Below are 21110 nucleotides of genomic sequence, written 5' to 3' on the forward strand. Positions count from 1 at the left end.
TGGTCCAGTTTAATTCTTTTGCATGTGGCTGTCCAGTTTTCTCTGCATCATTTATTGAAAAGACTATATTTTCCCACTATATATATTTGGCTCCTCTGTTATAAATTAATTGATCAGGTATGTGTGGGTTTAATTTTGGGTTGTCTATTCTAATCTACTCATCTATGTGTCTATTTTTATGCCAATACGACACTTTTAATTACTATATATTTATAATTCAGTTTGAAATCTATATTAAATAGTCTAATCTCTATTAGATGAGTGTGATGCCTCCAGCTTTGTTCCTCCTCCTCAAGATCATTTTGGCTACCTGGAGTCTTTTACGCTTCCATACAAATTTTAGGATTTTTTTGTTCCATTTCTGTGAAAAATGCCATTGAAATTTTGATAGAGATTGTGTTGAATATATTGCAGTGGGTAGTATGACATTTTAGCAATATTAATTCTTCCAATCCATGAGCATAAAATATTTTTTTCACTTATTTGTGTCCTTTTCAATTTCTTCCATTAATGTCTTATAATTTTCAATATACTGGTCTTCCACCTCCTTGATGAAATTTACTCCTAGGTGTTTTATTCTTATTGACCCAATTGTAAGTGGAATTATTATTTTTTATTTTAAACATATTTCATTTATTTATTTGAGAGAGTGAGTGAGAGAGAGACACAAGCCAGGGGAGGGATAGGGAAAAGCAGACTCCACACTGAGCAGGGGGCCAAGGCAGGACTTGATCCCAGGACCCTGGGATCATGACTGGAGCCGAAGGCAGACACTTAACTGACTGAGCTATCGGTGCGCCCGTGATTGTTTTTTTTTTTTATTTGTTTTTTTGATAGTTCATTATTGGTATTATAGGAATACAACAGATTTTTGTGTAGTGATTCTTGTTCCATAACTTTATTGAATTTGTTCATTAGTTCTAACAGTTTTTTTTTCTATACATAATAGCATGTCCTCTATAAATAGTGACAGTCTTACTTCTTCCTTTACAATTTAAATGCCTTTCATTTCTTTTTCTTGCCCAGTCACTCTGGTAAGGACTTCCAATGCTATGTTGAATAAAAGCGGCAAAGTGAGCATTCTTGTCTTGTTCCTAATCTTAGAGGAATAGCTTTCAGCTTTTCACCACTAATTGGCTTATTATATATGGCCTTTATTATGTTGAGATACAGTCCCTCTATGACCACTTTCTTGAGAGTTTTTAATCATAAATAGATGTTGTATTTTGCCAAATGCTCTTTCTGAATCTATTGAAATAATCATGATTTTCCTTTCTTTTTCTTTTGCATGCCTTTCTTATTATAATGCCTTTTTTTTTAAAAAAAAAAGGATTTTATTTATTTATTCATGAAAGACACAGAGAGAGAGGCAGAGGCATAGGCAGAGGGAGAAGCAGGCTCCCTGGGGAGAGCCTGATGCAGGACTTGATGATCTCATGACTCCAGGACCATGACCTGAGCCAAAGGCAGTCGCCCCTCCTATTCTAATGCCTTAAATCATGGTTTGGGTCCTTAGAACCCTCTCTTGGTTGTCAAAGTAAATAAAATGATAAAGAGAGACATATATAGTTATAAAAATGTGAAGCTGGCAGATAACAACTTTGGAGTTTGCAAGACAAAATCAGCCATTTCTATCTTGGAGAGTGCATTTAAGGGTTAATGAGTTTAAGTTCGTAGAGTGCTTGTAAAAAGAATTGTGGGACATGGAGGCTAATCAATAAAATATGCACTTCATAAACATTTTAACCACCTAGTCCCAATATTCCCCCCCTACCCAAACAGTGCTGGTTTATTTTTGCATTATTTATTTGCATCTATCAGACTTAATAAAGTATTTCTTTTATTGTTTTAGTATCAATATTTTATCAAGTTTTTCTTTTTCAACAAATACAAATTGCATTTGCACTGACACATTTCTATGGCTCAATCTTTTTAAAAATAAAAATGGCAAAAGAAAGAATTACATAGTCCCAATTTATCAAGAAGAAAATAAAACTCTGATGGCTCAGTCCATTCTCACATAAAGTATGAAATATCAGGAAATGGATTGTGTTTTATACATGTTTACTTTAGATTAAAATGAAATTTTCACAACGTTCTCTAAAATACAATCCAATTAAATTTTCAATGTCTTTGTTTTCACATTTCTGGATGAACTTTTAAAAAACTCACACTGTAGTAATAACCATAAAACCACCTTGCTAAGGAAATGCCACCAAGCTTAGAAATAATATGTTTATAGCCTGGGTGGGAATACAGAAGTCCAGAATCTTCAGCAGGTGATTATCCTGACTGAGTTCTCATTTCCTTCCTGTTTTGTCCTCTTTATGGAGGACACATTCTGAATTGCATTTGACTGCTAAGTGGGTAGAAGGAGGCTGGCACAAAGCTTTTGAGAAATCACAAATCACAGATTATGTGAGAACACTGGGCCCAGGGAGTTTGACGGATTTACCCAGTCATATAGCTGATGGCAGGCTTAAGTCCCCAGGTCTTCTTTGCAATAACTTCTACTTCCTTGACAGATTCTTCCATTCTTGGGTAATTCTTAGCCTTCTGTTAAGACTGAGGTCAATTTCTCAGGGACAGCCAAGACATTTTACTTAGATGTGGCCAAATCCATAGCAACTCACTTATATACAACACTGGTTATATGCCAGACGCTATGCTAAGAACTTTTATACACATTATCTCTTTTACCCTTCACAAGCACTCTGTAGAAAGAGACTCCATTAATGCACCACTCTACAAATGAGAAAATGAGAAGCACAGAGGCCAGGTAACTTGTTCAAGGTCACATATGTAAGGAAGTGGTTAAGCCAGAAACTAAGTCTATCAGATTCGAAAGCCCATGCATGCAGCAAGCCGCTTTATTATACTGCCTCTCCACACAAACAAGAAAAACCCAAAGAGAATGAAAATCCACGTTATTATTTTAAAACGAGCACACTGTCATGTCTCTTTTTAAAAGATAGTTACATACAAACGATGGCAATGTGAAGTGTTTCTGAAATAAGAGTTTAAATTTGGGGAATGCAAATCTTGGGAACTCAGTACTTTAGGATGAGTCTAAGGATGGTCATGGTGGTTTTCCATAAACAAACCCTTTCTGGGTACCTGGGTGGCTCAGTGGTTGAGCGTCTGCCTTCTGCTCAGGTCGTGATCCTGGGGTCCTGGGGTCGAGTCCCAGATCGGGCTCCCGGTGGGGAGCCTGCTTCTCCCTCTGCCTCCCTCTGTTTCTGCCTCTCTCTCTGTGTCTCTCATAAATAAATAAATAATCTTTAAAAAAAAAACCTTTTCTGCAAGTAAAATATCAAATGATGTGTAAGACACCTGTGTAAATTATTCGCTTAAAGATTTTATTTATTTATTCATGAGAGACAGAGAGAGGCAGAGACATAGGCAGAGAGAGAAGCAGGCTCCATGCAGGGAGCCCGACGTGGGACTCGATCCCAGGTCTCCAGGATCATACCCTGGGTCAAAGGCAGGCGCTCAACTGCTGAGCCACCCACAGGTCCTGTAAATTATTTTTGCACAAGTATTAGTTACTACTGTTTGTAAAATCCTATTAAGAAATTGTTGCCAACAACAGCTAGCACTGAGGAGCTGAACCAGTTCTTTGGTCATGTCAGTGATGTTCTTGTGGCTGACAGGATATTTATTCCCAGAGGTAACTGTTATAAATTGCATTTTACCTCTTCAGTTGCTACAAGCTTGTGATGGTGAGTGGGCGGAGAGGACAACCTGTAATTCAGGATGGTTTGGAAGCTGGTTGCCTTGGAAACTGGAAAAAAGCAGCATAATGCCCACCAAAACCAACTGTCAATAAGAGAAAAGATTTTATTTTATTTTTTTATCTGTGTTGCTTTCCAAGTCACATATTTTGTGGCTTTTGCCAGTCTGATTAGGACCATTGGTCCTTGGTGGGCGGTGCATGCCAAAATGGGCCAAATGTTAGTCAGGGAGGACGGGAAATTCTTCATAAACACTGTGCTGACCGAATACTAGGGGGAAGGGAATGGTCGTGTAGTTAAAATGAGTTTATATAATGACAAAGTTATCAACAGGTGAATATTTCATACAATGTGACATGCAGGCAATTCTTAATCGTAGTTTATCTAAACCTACATTTATAGCAGCAAAACTCACTTTTTTTTAACTCACTTTTTTTTAACATAAAAATTTTATTCGCTGGGATGCACTCTTCGCTGTTCTTATGCTACTGACACCAGAAGTTTTGACTTATAGTAGAGTAGTTATTTTCAAGGGTAGCACTTGGAAGTTCACAGAAATCAGATTTTTGTGTATTTCTTAATTGTGCAATTTTGTAATTCTTTTAAAATATACATATTTAATTTTTTATTACTAAATGTATCGCACATGTACACATATATATTTTATAGGTTTGTATATGTGTGTGCCATGTTTTTTAGTACATCATATGAATTTGCTGATTTTAGACTGTTAAAATTATAAAAATTACAATTTTATATATTGTAACATATAAGTAAATAGCAGAGATTCCAGAATACATTTTTTCCCTTCTCCTTCTTTGCTGGGGTCCCCATTACCTCTTTTTTCATCTCCACCTCACCCTATTCTGTATCAGTCCTACCCTACACTTCCCATGTATCCTTACCTTATTCTTGCTTCACAGACAATTCACATTAACAATCTGGTATGTAGCTCTCTGCTCACAGAATCATGAACAGATGTAAATATGTCTGTGCATCTATATATGTGTTAGTGACAAACTCATGGTGCAAAATCACAAACTTGCAGATTATTTTTTCCTGTTGAGATCTATAACTAAATATTCTCTTCCCTGCATTTGAATATCACTTCTCTTCTCTTCTTTGCACTTATTATTCTTAATGGATTTCAGCCTAATTTTAAGTAGTTTCTTCACCCTTTTACATTCATTCACTTGAATTCTATTTCTCTGATAGGTGCTAGGAACAATTCACAAATTATTCAAGCTGCAAAGTGTGGCAGTGTGTTACACAGAAGGATTAGTCATTCTTTTCTGGTTTCCTACTTTGCATCCCTAGAATAACCTATTATTTTCTAAAGTTAAGAGTAAGGATATATGAGAAGGAAATATTTTGGATTATTCTAGTAACTCTAGACTCAGAATTTCTCCTGCAAGGGAAAACAGTCTCCCAGAGCCATTTCTTTGGTTTCCATCTCTCAGAACCAAGTTAATGATTGCTTAGGCAATGGAGTCATATGGAAAGACCTTAGAATTTATGTTATGGGTGAAACTGTTTGAAATCTTGAAGATGAGGCACAGCTTCGCTGCAGATGTGATAGGACACATAAGGCTCTCAATGTCCGCCAAAAGTGACTTCTCCTCTCACTGCTATTGAAATTGCCATTGAATCCCATTTTCTTCTTCAGAGACAATTTATCTTATTAGGCCATGATGGCAGACTTCTGTTCAGTGTTGAGGACAACTGGGTTATTCCAAGACTATACTACTCTGTCTGAGTTTCCTCACTAGGAAGTGAGTGTTGACAGAAGGAGAAGGAAATGAGGACTCAGTAGTTGGAGATTTATGGCCTCTTCCCCAGTCTGCATGCGCTCCTACTCCCCACATGCATCTGTACAGGTCTCGGATGCTCTTCAGTCTCCCCACAAATGCCTATCAGAAAGGGCTGCTGCCTTCAGGCTATAGTCCCTTCTCTTTCTCTCTTTTTTTAAAGATGTATTTATTTGTTTGTTTATTTATTTGAGACACAGATAAAGAGAGAAAGAGAGAGAGAGAGAGAGAGGCAGAGACACAGGCAGAGGGAGAAGCAGGCCCCATGCAGGGAGCCCGGTGCGGGACCCGATCCCTGGTCTCCAGGATCACGCCCTGGGCCGAAGGCAGGCACCAAACCTCTGAGCCACCCAGGGATCCCCTCCTTCTCTTATTTGGAAAGGAAAATGCTTTAAAATGAAGTGAGATGTGAATTCCTAGGAGTTTGGGGGTTGAAGGTCCCTTGGGATCAACTCAGAAGATGCCATTCCTGAGTTGTGACTTGTTTGCCTGACAGGGTTTCCTTGGATGAGACTTTTATCGTCAGCAGTGGATACCCTAGCCAGGGGGAATACTGATCCTTCCAGGCCTTGTGGGTATGATTGAGGGCTGTAATTTATTTAGCAGCTGAGTCTGCCCTTTCCCTGCCTGTCAAAAGGGCTTCAAAGCTGCCACACCAGGAACTGTTTCAGATTACAGACTTCAGCAACTAATGACCCATGTCCTCCCTTCAGTAGTGAAATCCCAAAATGGTCCTAGGAGAGGAGAAATAAATCCTGACAGCTGCTTAGAGGTCATCTTATAACTAAATCTCCAGAGAAATGTTTTTAGGTTGAGAAAGAGTTCTCCCCCAACCAAAAGGAAAGGAAAAGAAAGGAAAAACATGAGACGAGTGCCCAGAAGGATGTCTGCAGCTCATCCAGGTGTGCTCTGAAGACCAAACCTCTACATCAGCATTTAACAGGAAACTCTTGAGCTTCTCTACCTCTCAGGAAGCACAGTGGAATCAGATAACATGGGAAGCACACACACACACACACACACACACACACACACACACGCTTCACCTGGTCCTTCCTGCAAGTCTCTTTCGGAAAGGAGTTTCTGTGGGTGAGAAAATGAGACCAGGTGATAGTCTAAGGAGGCTGTAATTTTAGAGGACCTACCAAGAACATTATGTAGGAGGCTTGGTATTCTAAATCCCGGAAGCCTTTTTACTTTTTTTCTTTGGAAAGTATGTGAATGATTGTAATGCTGCTTTGCTTCCCAAACTGGGCAGTGAGGTAAGGAGCAGCAGCCTCTGCCACAACAAACAACAGCAAAGCTGTCATCCTGACCACCATGGAGTTTCTTGAAAGAACTTACCTTGTGAATGACAGAGCCACCAAGATGTATGCCTTCAACCTAGACAGGTAACAGACATCAGTTTCTGCCTCACAATTTTCTATCTTGACTATTTAATAAATCCTCAGACCCTATTGCTTCAAAACTGGAAACTTTCACTCTCCAACTCAGGGGCAGTTTGTAAAATTTGATAAACTGTTGACTGATCTATATGATTTGCATCCTGAAAAATGCAGATTTGGTTCCTTAAATGCACAAAATATACATTTTATTAATATATTTTTCACCTGTAGTTTATCTTCCAGGAAATAGGTATATGTGATCGAATGTGTTTACCTTTCTTTTCCTCAATTATTATCATTCTTAAAGTTCTAAGCAAATTTTATTAAATTATATTTAGAAAAAAAATTAAGGCTTTTCAACTATGTGACAGAATTGTGGCTACATTGTTCTTTAACTAACTGCTGTTTTCTTAATCATAAAATGCCATAATCAAACGTACACAAGTATAATGAATATAGCTGAGTTTAATGCACTGCAGAATTCTAGTTCCATTTAATATCTCCACGGTACCACATACAGTATATTCATTCATCCTCCATTATCGAACTACTATTGATTGAATACACCTGGATATATAACAGGAAGAAAACATTTCTGCTCTCAGATCTCTGTCCTCTTGCAACCTTTAGTCTAATGTGGAACGCTCATAGGAAATAAGCAATTATAAAATAGCATAGAAGTGTCATCCTGGGGATGTTTAATGAGAAAATCTCAAAGGAACCTAGGTCTTAGCTGGACTTTAAGGGTCACAGAAAGGACTTAGGAAGTGGTAGAATAAGAATTGAAAAATGAAAAGGAGTTAGAAAAAGGTTAGGAAAACTCCATATGGAAAATAGGATTAGGGAATATTTTTCAGACTGAGATAATTGCCTGGTAAAAACAGAGACATGTAAGAATAAGAGTGGGTGTATTTGGAGAGTTCGAGCTGAATGAAGAGCAAAGAGAAACATGCAGAGTACATACAGATGAATGAATAGAAATCTGAAACGAATTCATGATAGGAAGAGAGCTCAAGAGAATACATATAATTAATGATATGTGTAATGTCTGTGTTTGTTTCATGGAACCAAATTCATATTCTAAAGAGTAGCAAATTTGTGCTTGATAGCATGAAATGTCTAAAGAGCTGTAAAGGGACTTCTTTATAATTTTGCCTTAAAAATGTTTGGTAGAATCTAGCACATCTATTATCTCACATTATAAGAGTTATTTTTCTTAGAAAATAGTATTAGGTATGATTTATTAAGACCATAAATAATAAATCCTCATGTTAGGTCAGGCAGAAATTTTAGACAATGAATTGTTAATACTATGGACACTATTAAAAGAGCATCTCTACATTATTAAAATAACACTATCTCCCTTCTCATTAAAATAGACCACTGGCACTCTGTTACACAAAGTGTGACAGTTATAGTTACATTATACATTTATAAATTTATAGTTACAGGTTCTCTTTCACTTCCTAAACGGGTATGGATTTCAGGATATGGTGATGATAGAAACTGTCAAACTCATTTTTATTTTCTTTTCATATAATAACAGTTGAACTTGGGAGAGATGATTTATGCTGATCTGTCATTTTGCCAGTTAGGAACCTGAATGCCAAAGAGAACAAGTTCAGATGTCTAATTATGACAGAGTTGGGTCTGAACACACACCTCCTGTTTGTGAATTTAGTGTCTGCTTCCTCCTCCTTCACCTCTCCTGCACCTACACTTTAACCTTGTGGCCTCCTGAATCTATAATCTATTTCTTCCTGAGGTCACATGAACCTTGACTTCTTCACTTATTCACTTCCTTTTGTCAACTTCCCCAACCTTGTTTCTCATATATTTTCTTCCGTCTCTATTTCCCAGACAACTTATTCCTCGGATAGTCCTTCTCTTTTCTCCTTTCTTCTCTCTTTTCTACTTATAATCAGCTTTCCATTTAAATTGTTGCCAGCATTGAGAAACTTAATCTGAAGGAATCTTTTCTCTCTAATTCCACAAAAGGAGTGATTCATTTATCTATGGCTGGGCTACAAACCAGTCCCAGAATGTAGTAGCTTAAATAATAATCATTGTGTTATTCACAATTCTGTGGGTTAGCGGGGTTTGCTCATGGAGCTGCGTTCTCCTGGTGTCTGTGCTCTGCCAAAAGTTCCCAGATGGCTTTATTCACATGTCTGGGGGTTTTGTACCAGCTTTTGGTTAGTCTTCATTCTCTTTCCTATGGCCTCAAATATTTCCCCCCTATAAAGGAGTCTGCTATGGATTGAATATTTGTGTCCCCCCCCGCCGCCCCCACTCAAATTCACATCTTGAAGCCCAAACTCCCATGTGACTGTGCTGATAGGACCTTTCAAAAGGTGATTAAGGTTAAATGAAGTCTCCAGGATGGAGCCCTGATATGGTAGAAGTGATATCCTCATAAAAGAGGGAGAGATACCAGAGATCCCTCTCCACAACGTGAGGTTATAGCAAGGCAGCCATCTGTAGGCCAGGAAGAGAGCATTTGCCAGAAACTGAATTTTCCAGCACCTTAATCATGGATTTTCAGCCTCCAGAACCACGAGAAAATAAATTGATAACAGAAGTTGCACATGTAGTGGACATCAGAGGAAATAGATGCCACTAAATAAGATAAGCCATTCCTAAAACACATAAAAGAGCAAACAAGTAAATGTCAGCAACATTGGGCCCATAGGGGATCAGTATCCAGAATTGCTAGAGTTTACTATTACAAACTCTGCAAAGAAACGCAAAAAACAACCCATGCATAGTAAAAAGAGCAGGGAATAGAAACTGCCTTTAAAAGAGCCCAGATGTTGGACTTTGTTCAGAGTAGTCATTATAAATGTGATTAAAGAACTAAATGATATCATGCTTAAAAAATTAAAAAGAGGTATAATGGCAGTGTGTCATCAAACAGATAATGTCAATAAAAAGATAGAAATCATATAGAAAAGAACCAAATGGAAATTCTGAAGTTGAAAGTGGAATAAGTAGAATAAAAAATTTGTTAAAAGGATGCAGTAGTAGATGATGAACTGACAGAAGAATCAGTGAACTTGAAAACAGATCAACAGGTACGCAGCATAATGAACAAAGAGAAAAAAAAAAAAAGGAGTACAAAGTAACAGAACCTCAGGGAAATGTAGCACATCATTAAATGCCCTAACACATTCATGATGGGAGTACCAGGAGAAGAGAAAAAGGAGGAGAGAAATATTTAAGGAAATAATGTCTAGAATTTTCCAAAATTTGGTGACAATATTAATCTGTACATCCACAATGGTCAACAGATGCTATGAAGAATCAAGGAAAATGGATCTACACTCTTATATGTCATAGTGAAAATACTGAAAACAAAACACACAGAAAAAGTCTTAAAAGCAGCAAGAGAGGAAAAAAAGGTAAATTAGTGGCTGTCTGGGGTAGAGTTGTATGCAAGGAGATTGAGGATTTACTGCTAATGGGTACAAGGCTCCTTTTTTGGGCTGACGGACATGTTCTAAGTTAGATTGTGGTAATGGTTGCACAACTCTGCAAATATGCTAAAACCCATTAAATTGTATACATTAAATGGGTCACTTGTGTGGCATATGGATGATATATATAGGTTGATAAAGCTGTTTTAAAAAGGAGAGAGCAATTGGACACCTGTTCTAGGATGGGAAATTACATCTGATTCTGCTAACATTTCTATTCTCCACTCCCTCTAGCTCTCTCCCCTCAAAACACTTCTTCACATCACTCATTTATTCACAAACATTTAATCAAGCATAATCTCAACAGATGTGTCCTGAATATCTACTGTGTTCAAGATGAAGTCCCAGGCACTGAATGCACAGGAGTCTTTCTAGTGCAGATGGAGGAAAGTGGTTGAGAGGGTGAAATGGGCCAGGAACTGCTAAGGGATGGATGAATGTTTTCTCCCTCTTTGATACTTATCCTGTCCTTAGGAATAGAGGCTCAATTCCCAGGGTTAATTCATACAAAACTGATGCCTTATTGTCACTTGAGTAGAATCTAGAATAATGGATATGGACAAAGGGGAAACAAAAGAAAAGCTTGCTTTTTGTTTATTCAAGCTCTCACATAAAATTGCTTAACCTAAAGTTATTTCTCTTTAAAAAATTTTTTTTCTTAAAGTTGCCTATTTCTTTTTTTAAAGATTTCATTTATTTATTTATTTGCTTGTTTATTTATTTGTTTATTTTGAGAGAGTGAGTGAGAGGGAGAGGGAGAGAGAATCTGGAGCAAATTCTGCACTGAGTACAAAGCTCCATTGGGACTTGATTGGTCCCAAGACCACAAGATCATGACCTGAGTGGAAACCAAGAGGCTGACACCAAGAGTCCCACACCTAACCAACTGAGCCACTCAGGAACCCCTAGCCTAAAGTTATTTCGCAGTACAACTTACTTTATAGTTTCTGAAGAACAGTGATACCCATGTAATGTGAAAATGGTAGACTAATGTAAAAATCCACACTTTTATCTTTTATCTTGTTCCAAACACAACTCTGAAGTATTTATATGAATTTGCTAAAATCTCAGAGTGACCCTATGAGAGAGATGTTATCATTATCCCTTTTTGCTGATGAGGAAATTGAGGCACAGAGAAGTGATTTTCTTAGAGTCATATGATTAGTGAGTGGTAAAGCTGGGAGTCGGCTTAGCAATGGGATGTCAAAGCCCAAATTCTCAGCTTCCTCCCAGTACTGTCATCCATTCAGCCTAACTCAGAAACTGGTATGCCCTTTGCCTAGCTGTTGTAACCAGAAATCCATGAACCATCTTCCAGTCCCACCCTTCCCCCATTCAACCTTAAATAATGTTATTGGTTAGTAAGTCCCATTGATTGTACCTTCCAAACATCCCTCTTTATGACTGCTTCTTCCCATTTTCCTTCTCACGGCACTGGTCCAAATTGCCAGTATCTCTGCTCCAGCCACCTCCTAAATGGTCTCCATGTTTTGTCTCTTTATATTCAAGCCTTCTAAGCATCACCAGAAGTGATCATTTTAGAAATGTGAACCACATAATGTTTCCTGCTCAAAACTTTCCAACTGCCTCCCTGCAGACTTTGAAGAAAAGAAGACCCTTTTTAATGGTTCACAGAGCTCTGCATGATTTAATTTCTGCCTACTTCTCTGACGTCATCCAATGTCACTCTTCATCTCACAGTGGCCACCTATGTAGTTCCCTTTCTGTCCAGGCAAGCTTTTGAACAAGACAAGCTCTTTCTTGCCTCTGTGCCTTTGCACCAGCAATACCCTCCACTTGTGATGTTTCTCTTCCATGTAAGTCTACTCCTGGTTATCCTTTAATTCATTACAGAGATATCTCTACAGAGGTGCCTCCTATTACGGCTCTATTTAAAGTAGCCCCAGCTTCTCTTGCCCAGTCACTGACCACATAGCCTCTGTGCCTATCAGCTGGCTTACTTTTGTCTGCCTCTGCTAAGATACAAGCTTCTAAGGTCAGGAACTTAGTCTCAAGGACCATGGTATCAATTAGCATCTTTGTTAGTGCAAGCACATTGCAGGCATGCAGTACATATTTGTCGAATGAACGAATACATGATGTATTGGATATGCATGGTGGGATGTAAGCTTTCATCTTCTAATAGGAATAGTGATTTTAGGTTCTTGGGAGAAGTGATGTAGAAGCACAAAATAGAAGTGATTTCATTATGTAGTCAACATATGAAATAAGAGGGTGGAAAGTATTACTAGCTCTACTTTAGAGACCCAGAAACAAAGGGGTTTAACATCTACCATCAAACACACAGAAAATACAAAAGAAAAAGAAAGGCTTCACCAAGGTCAAAAAATAAACTTCATATTCTAATTAGTATTTTAAGAAATGAACTCAGTTCTAGGCTATTGCAAGAAAATTTCTGAATATTTCCTTATTTCTCCTGTTACTCCTTTTTTTCTTTGATGCTATAGTAACTTCCTCTGCTCTGGCCTACTATTCCTATTCTTCAGAGCTTCAAACCATCTATGAATTCATGGGAATCCATGATGATTTATTCACAATTCAGTTTTTGATGCATTATAGCATTTGCTTTTTAGAACCTTCTTAAAATTCTTCTTAGGATTCACATCATTTTTTAGATTAAGAGCCTGTTCTGCATCTGTAGGTACGCAGACCACTTTGCTCTAGTGAGGCAATGAGAAATGTATTTTAATTTTGGATTTTTAAGTTTTGGGGGGATTACAGACCTTTCTAGGAGCTCAGTTAAAACTGTGGGCTCTTGCATTCCTCCCACATAAAACACAAATATACATATGAACACATCGTATCCAATTTCAATGGAGTCTCTGAAACCCATGTTTAGATAGCCTGCTTAGTATCTCAAGGAACAATCTCAGCTTAAAGTATAACCGTATTGGTTAATCTTTGAGGCTAGGACAACAAAGCAGTATTTAAAAGTAAAAACTGGCCAGGTTTCTTGCACTTTTCTTCTCATGAGATTGCCCTGAGGCTGTGTCCCTAGTAGGACTCCTGCCTTTGTCTGCCTTCTGCACTGCCCCCAGAATAAGTTCTTTCTCCTGGTCACTTACCACCTGTTTTCTCTGGCCACAAGATTAATGAAAAGTATAAAATAAAACAAAGCTTCATATGACACCAGCAAATCAGTGGTCATATGAATAGTGCCAGACCAATCGGTGACCCTGTCTTGCTCATGTTGCCTTTTCAGCACAAAGGAAGAGGAAACCTCTATCATGCTTTCTTTTTAGTTCTCTGGTTCCACGGAGTTGATGGCCACTGGTGACCCACACTGCCCCATGATATATATTTTTATTATCAGATTATGTATCACATTACAAAGGCAAAAATGTGTAGATATAAATACTTTATGTGCTTATTGCCAAATGGTTCCTATTCTAACAAACAAGATTATTGGGAACTGTTCAAAATCCTGAGTGCTATTAACTTCATCCATATAAAGATTCCAAAGTCAATTTGGCAATAAACGCCAAAATCCTTAAAAATGTAGATACCTGTTGACCAGACAATTGCCCTTTTAGAGTTACATTCTAAGATGATAATATATAGAGTAAAGATGAACTATAAAGATCAACAGCCTCACTTATATAAGCAAATAAATGGAAAAGAATGAATTGTTTAAGGAAATCAGTTCATTATGTATGACATATTTATGCTAAATACAGTGCTCCCTTTGTGTTAAAAATAATAGTGTAGAGTATTTAATAAATTGAGAAAATGTCAATAATACATATAGCTAAGAATCAGGTTCCGAAGCTTGTCTTTGGTAGGATTCCATGGTGACACTGTCATTTTATCCATAACCCATTCCAGACCTCCCCATTGAGTTGCAGCCATGATTTGGGTAGCATCTACCCCAATCTCAGCTCCAGGGGTCAGCATGGTAGGGTTTAGCCAATCTGATTATAACAAGGTCAAGCCAACTAGCCTATTCATATTCCTCTGGCTATAAAAGTTGGTTCCCATTTGGTCAAATCAGCATGCAACTCAGGATTCTTGTTTAGGACTTGGGAGTGGACATTGTCTCTTCTGTATAAGAAAAGGCAAGTACACAACTCTGATTACCTTGGGCAACCATTCCACTACCATGAGGAAAAACAGCCTGCAGTTAAAGTGTACTTAGAGAATGCAGAGCGATGCATCTGGAGTCTTCCTAAATCAGGTTAAAGCCTAATATATCTAGATTTTTCAGTTGTAGTACCAATAATTCCCATTTAATAATCTAGCATGAGCTTTGTTTTCAGTACTTGTAACCAAAAACATTCAAATTAGTTATGGACTCTGATTATATTTTAAAAAGGTGTGTTTATATATTACAAAGTAAACAACAAAATATCAGCAGTAGTTGTCTTTTGGAGATAAGGTTACCAGTAATTTCTCCCTTTGCTTTGTGCCAGAATTCTATTCTAGAAAATCTAGAATTACAGAAATTCATTTGTAATGAATATATATGTTAGTTTATTCAGGAAAACTAAAATAAAATGATAATTAGGATCATAATCATCACCATAATCTAAGCCAAAACCTTCAGACCTTTAATTCCAGATGGTAATAAGACAAATGAACTAGCTCTTCAAGTGGAGGTGAACTTACTTCTTTTTTTATACCTTTCAAAATCATGGATGCTAAGTTCATTCTAAGAATCTTATTAATGTCTTCTAATAACTTTATTTAAGAAATTAAAGTCTTATCAGCTCAAAATTCATGGACATTGATACTGCCATCAGTAGAGATTGGTTTTAGGTGTACTGAAGTTCAGGTAGGGGGCAGAGTGGAGCCCAGTGGGAAAAAAACACTAGGCTTGGAATCCCACTTCTGCTGTTTCCTGGTTATATGGTCTCAGGCAATTACTTAACCCCTGTGAACCTTGATTACTTCAGCTAAGAAACTATGGGATTGGACTGAATGTTATCTACTATCTTTCCATCTATGAAATTCTAGAAGTCTATACATGCCTCTAAATAAAATTTTATATTTGAGAAGAGCTGATATGTATTGCCTGCTTTAGGAAGTATAGGCAAGATCAACTCCCAATACAGTTTTGATAGATGATAGAGATTGTTTGCAAAGTTATGTTAAGGTTTCTGAGGGTCCACGTGGACTCAGCAAGAGAAAGTGCTATGATCTATTAACAGTGTTGCTGTGGAGAAGAAAGGAAGAGTTTTGGCATTTAATAGTGAGTATCTGAATCAACAGTCAGGCTCATACGCACATATCTAAGATCGCCCTGCCCTCCTTTTTAAAAATGTGTTACATGGGGTCCAAAATCTTTTAAAAATGCAGTAATTTGGAAGAAAATGCATCAAAGTGTATCTGCTTCCTTTCTCCTGTTCCTTTGATATCTCGTAATCGCTGCTGGTAATAGACTGAATAGGACCTTGACAGAATAAAAGCAAAACCTTTAGTCGTTGAGAATTCAGAAGGAAATTTCTTGCTTGTTCCTTCACTTGGTATTTCTTATGGAAGGAGCTGTGAACAGCAACTTCCTCGCTAGTTAGCAGATGTCCTAATAACAGTTCTGAGAACGGGTAGGGCTGTCATTGAGGTATTTGTTTGCAACCATGTTCACTTCTTGCTTCTGTCAAACTCATCTGTAGTGTGGAACTCCAGCAGAAATCCTTGAATAAAGATCAATGTCCTGGAGAGAAGCCAGAGGAGCTGGAGTCAGGAGCCATCTATCACTGCCACAGCAACTCCAAGGCCACAGAGAACAGAGCAAACGAGCAAGTCTACGCCAAGTGGAAACTCTATGCTGCTTCGGGAGTATGCTTCATTTTCATGATTGCAGAGGTCGTGGGTGAGTATTATTTAAAAAGACTTCTCTGATTAAACAAGCAAACAAACAAAACCCCACATCACCGCAGGACAGTTATGTAAGTTCTCCTTTTAAATAAAGAATTCATATTTTCTGTAAGTACTGAGTAACAATATGCTCATTGTCGATAAGATGGGAAAATATTAGAAAACAAAATTCCTCACCATCCCACATTTGAGTAATAACCTCTAATAATACTGTGGAGTGTTTTTTCCGATATACTTATCTGTCATAACTCAGTTTTTTAACATAACTGAGAGCATACTGAATGTTTTTGGCCATGCCATCAAATACTCTTCAAAAACATTTTTATGTCTGAACAATATTCTATAATAACGCTCTACTGTGCCTTACATTACTATCTCTCTATTGTTAGAAATTTAGGGAGGGTTTTTTTTTTTCCTGCTATGTATGGACGGGCTGTAATAAAAACTCATGAATAAAGGTCTGCCTGCCTTTCTAGTTAATCTCTTGAAAGAGATTCCTAACAGTGGAAAAATTGATTGAAGGACATAAATATATTTGTTACTTCTTGATGCATATTGCCAAACGGGTATCCAGAAAGCTTAAAACAATTCATATGTCTGCATGATGTATGTGAAAATGATTCTCCAAATCTCTACCAGAACTTATTTTAATCTTTTAGAATCTTTATTAATATATAGGTGAATATCCTTTATTTTAATATTCATTTCTTTGTTATTGTTAGAATATTTTTGCATGCTTATTAGTAATCTATGTTTCCTTTTGTTGATGCATTTCCTTCTTGCCTCTTAATATTTCTTGCTCATTTGTTTTATAGATAATTTGTAATGCTTTATATTGATCTCTGGGAGCTCTTTATATAGTTAGGATACTGAACTTTTTATATTTGTTATAAGTACTTTTAAGTTTATTGTTTGTCTTTAATTTTTGGTTAGATGTAGATAAGTTTTAAATTTTATATATGTAACTGTACCAGACATCCCATTTTGAGCTAATTTCTTTTACTGCTCTTTCACTCTTTTAGTGCTTTCGTCCCTGTATAGTAAGAAGATAAATACCATTTTGTTGTTCATTTTTTTGCATTTAATTTTAAATCAATGTGAGATTAGATATACTCTAAGGACTAAAAATTCTTTTTATGAATAACAGAGTTTTCAGAATTATTTATGGAATAATTACTCCTATTGATTTTTGATGTTTCTTTTATCATTTATCAATATTTTATAAAGAATAAGGGATTGGTTCTAAGATGTTTTATTGATCTGTATTGCTATTCTCTGTTACTAGTAGCATTTAATTAATGTAGATTTATATGTTATAAAATCTGTTGTTCTCTCATCATTCCTCATTTAAAAGAAAAAAGGAAAAGCTCATTAATTTCTGTTTATTATTCTAATTAAACATGAGAACCATTGTGTTCAGTTCCCTCCAAAATCAAATTATGGTTTTACTGGTATGTAAGATAATTTGGAAACACAAATATTTTTAAAGTACTCAGTTTTCTCCTCTAAGAATATGGTATGTTTCTCCATTTAACCAAATACTCTACATCTCTCATATGTTTTGTGATTTTAGTAGTTGGGTTATTTGTTTGTTCAGAGTCAGCCTATTTTTTTGCCAGGTTTATTTAGGTGTGTTTTTTTTTATTCTTTTCAGAGGTGAAGGGGGTCTTCCTTTTGGCATGTCCTTTTTTTTTTTTGAGGTGATTACTTTTGGTATTCTGGAAAGTTTTCCATTTTGCATATTCATTTTATACTCAACAGTATACTAGAATTATTTTCATTCTAAATGTATTTCAACCCATTTTGTTTTTCTCTCATCCATCCTCCTCCCTCCTAGGAGGTAACACTTTCTTGTGCAAAAAACGTATTTCTCTTCTTTTTCAATAAATTAGCTCTTCTGTATGTTTCATATTTTTATCATGTTAAATAATATGCTAAATCAAATCTTATGTTAAACTATTAACTGTTAAGGGAAATGTTTCCTGAGAGGTTAAGTATTTCATTATGTGAACGAAGTGGGTTTTTTCCCTAGTTTTTAAATGATTAACAGATAATTAAAGACACTTGTTACTTTTATCAAGTAACTTTTCTTTTAAACATACTGTTAAGCATTTTTTTGACACATTGTTGATATGTATCATATTCAGAGATTTCCTAATATAATATGGTCTTTGCATTTCTGGCATTATGATGATAATAAATATCTATTTAATGCGTATTATGTGCCAGGAACTGTGATGAGTCTTTGCCATTGTGTTACCTTACTTAATACTGTCAAAATCCCTGTGAGGTAGGTCCTATTATTAATTGCACTATATAGATGAAGAATAGAAACACTGTTGAGTACTCTACTTGAGTAGCAGGCAGTCTGAATTCAGGAGCTCCTGGTGCTAGGCTCTTATTACAGTGCTTCTAAGTGGACTGTGGTGGACCATTCTTTCAATGCATTGCTCAGTCTGGATCACTTACATTTTCATTAGGATTTTTTATTTTTATTGATAACTGAAATTGAGAGTTTTATGTTTGGAGCTATTTTTCTCAGTTTTTGAAATAGAGTTATGCATATTAAAGTGAAAAGTTTAATTTTAATGATATTTTTAAAAAATAAAACAATAGAAATGATTTATGTAACATTGTAATTATCTCTTCCTTTTAAAGAATTCCCTGGCAAATTGTCTAGCTTTAGAGACAGTCTTGGAAATAATTTTTAAGATAGATTTATTAGCTTCTTCCTTATTTTTTGATGTACTCAAAGTTTCTACTTCTCCAGTATATTTTGGTCATAATGTTTTTCCAAAGTCAACCATCTCACTGAAATTTTCCAATTTATTATCATACATTGGAGCATGACAGTTTCATATTAATATTCTTTTGTTTATTCTAGCTACTTTCTCATTTTAATATTGTTGATATATTTTCTTTTCCTTGATTAACTGGGTGGATATCTAGTTTATTGAGACTATTATTATTATTATCATCTAAATTTTTCTGTTTTTAATTTAGAATTTTGGTTTTAAAAATATTTGTTACTAAAAAAAAGTTTGTTACTTTCTCCATGTTTCTTCAGGGTTGTAGTCTTATTGCATGTCTTAATATCTTGAGTTATATCATTCTCTAAATATTTTTATGCTTTCTTTTTTTAATAAAATTATGTTTAGCTATGAATTTAATCTATAAGTTTTGATATGTCATGTATCTTTTCTTATTTTTCCACCCCCAAAATAAAAAAGGAACACTAGAAACTAGCTGGCATACAGTATTATAAGGTACTATTACTCCATGACAATTCTTACTTGTTACAATCTTATCAATATTTTGGTTTCATTTTCTTCTACCCAAAAGGAGGACTAAATTAATAGTATCTGAGACTAAAGAAAAATAGAACCTGCCAAGTTTTTGTTTTTATTTAGTTTTGTTTTGTTTTGGTTTGGGTTTTGCACTATCATAGCCAATAATCAGAATTAATTGATTTCTGAATCCTATGGAGTCTTATGGCCTCTATATTTATACTCAGACTTTATCTTTTGAAAACTGGAAAAGAACCTAGACTCATCCAGTCTAAGAAAAATCCAGGGTTGGCAAATAATTTTCCAGTCAAAGATTATAAAAATAATTGATATCACACAATTTCTAGAGCCAGGGTAAGTTTTTTGAAGGAACCAACTTAATAGCTTGATGAAATTGCAAAGAATTTACTTTGAGTAATTCCAATTTGAAAACTCACTGCAAAAATCCACTGATATTTATGCCAGAGGTATATTCCTTTTTTATTAGTTAAATTCATAAGATTATGGACAGTATTCTATTGCTTATGTAAGAGACGGACAAAATGGAAAATCTAAAAAACAGAACCTACTCAAAATGTGGCTTAAAAAGGCGATGTTCTGGAAATTTATAGCTTTCCAGATAAAGTACTGGCAAACACTATATGCAAACACAGCTCAGCAAGATGTAGAAACTGGCTTGTTTTTCTCCACTACTTTCTTACTCTGCTTTCCCCAGAATCCATGTAGATGCTGAGGACAGACGGCATCTTTTCCCTAGCTGATGTCTAATCAACAGTCTGAAATGAGATGGTCTCCCATTCATAAAACTCATTTTTCTCCTTGTACCTTTCCTATGCCCTGTCGTGTTATTTTAAAATTACTTATATTTTTGGGGGAGGGGTGTTGAAAAGTTATTCACTTGGAGTGAGCAAATCAATCTCCCTCTTCTCTTTCATTCTTAATAATTAATTAGTCTATAAATTCTAATCTGGCTTCAGTTGAGAGCCAGAAGAAAGTGATGTTGTCATTAAGGAATTAAGTGGATACTGACAGACTCATTTGGAATTCGAGCTGCATTGATTTTGAACTGATTTTCCTAAAACATTGCTCTCATCATGTTAAATATGTCTTCAGAATTCTTCACTGGCTCTGCTTTGCCTATTTCAGGGCTTCACAATGTTTCCTCCATCACAGCAAGCACAGAAAATGTTACTGAGTATGGGGGTATGGGGGTAGACCCAAAAGTGTGCTGCAGCAGGGAGAAGCTGGTTCAGGGGCTGCCTCTGTGCTAGGTCCCCAGGTAAAAAGAGATCAATATATTTGAAAACTCTGCATTCTGGACAAAATGAAAAGTTCTTACTTTGACTTTCAAGTCATCCCACCATCTGGCTGCCAAACCAACTATCAATCTTTTTCTCTTACTACTTTACTACATGACTTTTCTGTTTCAGCTGTTTCCCCCATCCTGTACAAAATAACACTATATCTTAAAGTCTCTGTAGCTTTTGCTTATGTCTTTTTATTTGAATAGAAAAGGCCTCTCCTCATCCCCCACATTCATCAAAACCCTGATCATCATTCAAGCCCAGCCAAACCTCACCAAAAG

The 21110-nt window shown here is 36.2% G+C and overlaps 1 protein-coding gene across 2 annotated transcripts in view; it reads left to right on the forward strand.

Annotated features, from left to right (window-relative positions):
* The first annotated feature begins 6683 nt into the window (after positions 1-6683).
* The window catches only part of SLC30A8 (solute carrier family 30 member 8), a 34945-nt gene continuing 20518 nt past the window's right edge, over positions 6684-21110 (forward strand). Inside the window, exons 1-2 of one of the 2 annotated variants that reach the window (XM_038555383.1) lie at positions 6684-6933; positions 16034-16233. In XM_038555383.1, the coding sequence (XP_038411311.1) occupies positions 6863-6933; positions 16034-16233 (271 nt within the window). In that variant the 5' untranslated portion in view covers positions 6684-6862. The remainder of the gene's footprint in view (positions 6934-16033; positions 16234-21110) is intronic. The other variant, XM_038555382.1, reaches the window with a different exon arrangement.

The sequence above is a fragment of the Canis lupus genome, chromosome 13 (assembly GCF_011100685.1).
Source record: "Canis lupus familiaris isolate Mischka breed German Shepherd chromosome 13, alternate assembly UU_Cfam_GSD_1.0, whole genome shotgun sequence".
Taxonomy (NCBI): Eukaryota; Metazoa; Chordata; class Mammalia; order Carnivora; family Canidae; genus Canis; species Canis lupus.